General features: G+C 47.0%; 1 protein-coding gene across 1 annotated transcript in view; it reads right to left on the bottom strand.

Moving 5' to 3' along the window:
• The window catches only part of LOC310782675 (intersectin-2-like), a 62,690-nt gene that overhangs the window by 25,698 nt on the left and 31,992 nt on the right, over nt 1-5,000 (bottom strand). The window contains exons 20-21 of the mRNA XM_083643394.1: nt 4,418-4,640; nt 3,668-3,925 (exon numbers count right to left, since the gene is read on the bottom strand). Coding sequence (XP_083499520.1) covers nt 3,668-3,925; nt 4,418-4,640 — 481 coding nt within the window. The remainder of the gene's footprint in view (nt 1-3,667; nt 3,926-4,417; nt 4,641-5,000) is intronic.

Genomic DNA, 5,000 nt, shown 5'->3' with positions numbered 1-5,000 from the left:
AAATAGACCCCATGCCTCTATGAGACAGTCTGCGTCTAGACTAAAAATAGACCCCATACCTCTATGAGACAGTCTGCGTCTAGACTAAAAATAGAGCCCATACCTCTATGAGACAGTCTGCATCTAGACTAAAAATAGAGCCCATACCTCTATGAGACAGTCTGCGTCTAGACTAAAAATAGACCCCATACCTCTATGAGACCGTCTGCGTCTAGACTAAAAATAGACCCCATACCTCTATGAGACAGTCTGCGTCTAGACTAAAAATAGACCCCATGCCTCTATGAGACCGTCTGCGTCTAGACTAGAAATAGACCCCATGCCTCTATGAGACAGTCTGCGTCTAGACTAAAAATAGACCCCATACCTCTATGAGACAGTCTGCGTCTAGACTAAAAATAGACCCCATGCCTCTATGAGACAGTCTGTGTCTAGACTAAAAATAGACCCCATACCTCTATGAGACAGTCTGCGTCTAGACTAAAAATAGACCCCATACCTCTATGAGACAGTCTGCGTCTAGACTAAAAATAGACCCCATACCTCTATGAGACAGTCTGCGTCTAGACTAAAAATAGACCCCATGCCTCTATGAGACAGTCTGCGTCTAGACTAAAAATAGACCCCATACCTCTATGAGACAGTCTGCGTCTAGACTAAAAATAGACCCCATGCCTCTATGAGACAGTCTGCGTCTAGACTAAAAATAGACCCCATACCTCTATGAGACAGTCTGCGTCTAGACTAAAAATAGACCCCATGCCTCTATGAGACAGTCTGCGTCTAGACTAAAAATAGACCTCATACCTCTATGAGACAGTCTGCGTCTAGACTAAAAATAGACCTCATACCTCTATGAGACTGTCTGCGTCTAGACTAAAAATAGAGCCCATACCTCTATGAGACAGTCTGCGTCTAGACTAAAAATAGACCCCATACCTCTATGAGACTGTCTGCGTCTAGACTAGAAATAGACCCCATGCCTCTATGAGACAGTCTGCGTCTAGACTAAAAATAGACCCCATACCTCTATGAGACAGTCTGCGTCTAGACTAAAAATAGACCCCATGCCTCTATGAGACAGTCTGCATCTAGACTAAAAATAGACCCCATACCTCTATGAGACAGTCTGCGTCTAGACTAAAAATAGACCCCATACCTCTATGAGACAGTCTGCGTCTAGACTAGAAATAGACCCCATGCCTCTATGAGACAGTCTGCGTCTAGACTAAAAATAGACCCCATGCCTCTATGAGACAGTCTGCGTCTAGACTAAAAATAGACCCCATACCTCTATGAGACTGTCTGCGTCTAGACTAGAAATAGACCCCATGCCTCTATGAGACAGTCTGCGTCTAGACTAAAAATAGACCCCATACCTCTATTGGCTCATTTCCACCGCAGGTAGTAGCGCGATCCCGCTCCGCTCGACTCGATAAATTGTCTCATCCCACCGGTTTAAACTGTCCCAGCCCGGGTTGTATTGGAGTCGAGTCGTGCTACTTTTCGTACCTGCCTCGTCGGGGTTCTATTCTGTCAACCGGGGTTCATACGGTAACGTGAAAACATTGTAGACGACTGATTGGCCAGGCAGAATCGTGTTTACTCTATCTACTGACTGTCAATGCGCTGCATACCAGTTTAGTGGGCTTACATTCTCTTCTGTTATGTTATTTCCATCAGTCTTTGTGTTGCTGCCTTCGCCTTTGTGAAATAAAGTCGTGGCGGTGGTTTCAATTGTTTTCAGAGTGAAAAAAGTCCGCTGCTCAGCAAGCTCCTGTAGTTAGTTGAGCTGCAGCGCTCCGCTAGGCCGCAGCGGGTGTTTGGTGAAGCCGCGGTCTTGCCTGAGAGGCCGCGGGGTACAGGGCAGGCTTCACTCTGTTGCGCCTCTTCCATCCGTGCGCAGCGCAGCGCGTGCCTGAGTTTGACTAACTACAAAGTGATATCCATTTTCCTGGCCGATTGTCACATTCGCCCATGTCCACTGTAGGTCATTTAGAGGCACCAGTATTTCATAAACAGTTTAAAAGTTCTGTGGATGGATTTAATTGTAACGTTATGTCTACTTCGGCTATAAGCGAAGGACAGATATGCGGGGGCGGGGGTGGGTGGGGGCAGATGATCCGCGGTGGAAGCAAAACGTCCATCGAGCCGAAACGATTAGAGCCGAGTGGGGACGAGCTGTGCAGGGCTGTTAAATGTGGTGGAATTGAGCCATATGAGACAGTCTGCGTCTAGACTAAAAATAGACCCCATACCTCTATGAGACCGTCTGCGTCTAGACTAGAAATAGACCCCATACCTCTATGAGACCGTCTGCGTCTAGACTAAAAATAGACCCCATACCTCTATGAGACTGTCTGTGTCTAGACTAAAAATAGACCCCATACCTCTATGAGACAGTCTGCGTCTAGACTAAAAATAGACCCCATACCTCTATGAGACTGTCTGCGTCTAGACTAAAAATAGACCCCATACCTCTATGAGACAGTCTGCGTCTAGACTAAAAATAGACCCCATACCTCTATGAGACTGTCTGCGTCTAGACTAAAAATAGACCCCATACCTCTATGAGACTGTCTGCGTCTAGACTAAAAATAGACCCCATACCTCTATGAGACAGTCTGCATCTAGACTAAAAATAGACCCCATACCTCTATGAGACTGTCTGCGTCTAGACTAAAAATAGACCCCATACCTCTATGAGACTGTCTGCGTCTAGACTAAAAATAGACCCCATACCTCTATGAGACTGTCTGCGTCTAGACTAAAAATAGACCCCATACCTCTATGAGACAGTCTGTGTCTAGACTAAAAATAGACCCCATACCTCTATGAGACAGTCTGTGTCTAGACTAAAAATAGACCCCATACCTCTATGAGACAGTCTGCGTCTAGACTAGAAATAGACCCCATACCTCTATGAGACAGTCTGCATCTAGACTAAAAATAGACCCCATACCTCTATGAGACAGTCTGTGTCTAGACTAAAAATAGACCCCATACCTCTATGAGACAGTCTGCGTCTAGACTAGAAATAGACCCCATACCTCTATGAGACAGTCTGCGTCTAGACTAAAAATAGACCCCATACCTCTATGAGACCGTCTGCGTCTAGACTAAAAATAGACCCCATACCTCTATGAGACAGTCTGCGTCTAGACTAAAAATAGACCCCATACCTCTATGAGACAGTCTGCGTCTAGACTAGAAATAGACCCCATACCTCTATGAGACAGTCTGCGTCTAGACTAAAAATAGACCCCATGCCTCTATGAGACAGTCTGCGTCTAGACTAAAAATAGACCCCATACCTCTATGAGACAGTCTGCGTCTAGACTAAAAATAGACCCCATACCTCTATGAGACAGTCTGCGTCTAGACTAAAAATAGACCCCCATACCTCTATGAGACAGTCTGCGTCTAGACTAAAAATAGACCCCATACCTCTATGAGACAGTCTGTGTCTAGACTAAAAATAGACCCCATACCTCTATGAGACAGTCTGCGTCTAGACTAAAAATAGACCCCATACCTCTATGAGACAGTCTGTGTCTAGACTAAAAATAGACCCCATACCTCTATGAGACAGTCTGCGTCTAGACTAAAAATAGACCCCATACCTCTATGAGACCGTCTGCGTCTAGACTAGAAATAGACCCCATACCTCTATGAGACCGTCTGCGTCTAGGCTCAGCTCGTCTGCGTTGCGGGCGACGAAGGGGTACAGGGCTCTGTAGGCGGTCGGGTTGGAGGATCCCTGGGCCATCAACAGCGGATGCTGTCCTCCTCTCTCCTGCTGCTCTCTCCCTCTCCTCTCCTCCTCCTCTGTCCGTTTCCTCTCCTCCTCTGCCTCCCTCTTCCTCTCCTCCTCCTCCTCCTCTGTCCGTCTCCTCTCCTCGTCCTCCCTGCGTCTCCTCTCCTCCTGTGACGATCATGTCTGTTATGCTTTATTTTCCAGTGTTTTCTTGTTGTTATTTGTGCCTGTGTTTTGTTTCCTTCCTGTCTGCGGTGGGGTGTGGGCGTGTCATCTCCCCCCCTGGCCCAGGCTCTCTGGCACAGCTGTTCACAATACTCCATCACCCACGCTGCTTCTCCTATCTCATCAACCTGCAAGCTACATCTACTCCGGTCTCCCATCAAGCTGTGCTGTGCCAGATCCTTGCAACTACTCCCCAGCGGTATATTGTGACTCTAGCCGAAACTCTCCCCGAGTGTTTTCCTTTGTGACTTTTTCCAGTGTTATTTTTGGACCCCAGAGCTAACTTTTGTTGATCTGTTCCTAAGATTCCTGTGTTCTGCCTCGTTGTCGATCTGCCAACCTGCCTGACAGCCCACACCACACACCCAGCCACATTCTTTACCAATAAATCCCGTGTGTTTTTTTCAACCAGCAGAGTCTGCATGCGAGTCTCACCTGGGTGCGTAACGCCTCCTCCTGGCTGCGTCTCCTCTCCTCGTCCTGGGCCTTCTCCTGGGCGGCCCGGAGGCGAGCCTGGGCCTCTCTCTCCTCCTCCTCCCTCTGCTTGGCTCTCTGCTCCTCCAGGAGCCTCCTCTGCCGGGCCTCCTCTTCCTCGCGCTCCCTCTGCTCCTGCTCCCGCTGCTCCTGCTCCCTCCTCTCTTGCTCTAGCTTCGCCTGTCTGGGAATTGTGAATGCAAAAGTACAGTCGATAAAACAGCTTTATCTTTATCTTTGACTTAACAGCTGTTAAGTCAGGATTACATGGATTTCATTGTTTTTTTGTATGTATTCTTGTGCAAGAGACATGACAATCATACATATGACACACACATCTATCACAGCCAAACACACACAAAAAAGCAGTTGTAATAATTGTTAGTTAGTAATATTAGTTAGTAATTAATTAAGACGATAAGAAGATAATGATAATGGCGACTGGGTGAGGCAGAGAGACTTAATACGGTCATAAAGTGCAGACACAGCTCCCTCGTTGTTGAGATTAATTTCCAGAATGGTGTCGAGGTGCGTTTGTAAACTG

Source organism: Poromitra crassiceps, assembly GCF_964638095.1.
Source record: "Poromitra crassiceps genome assembly, chromosome: 9".
In the NCBI taxonomy this organism is placed as follows: Eukaryota; Metazoa; Chordata; class Actinopteri; order Beryciformes; family Melamphaidae; genus Poromitra; species Poromitra crassiceps.
Note: the sequence above shows the minus strand (reverse complement) of the source record. Positions and strands in the feature narration are given on the sequence as shown.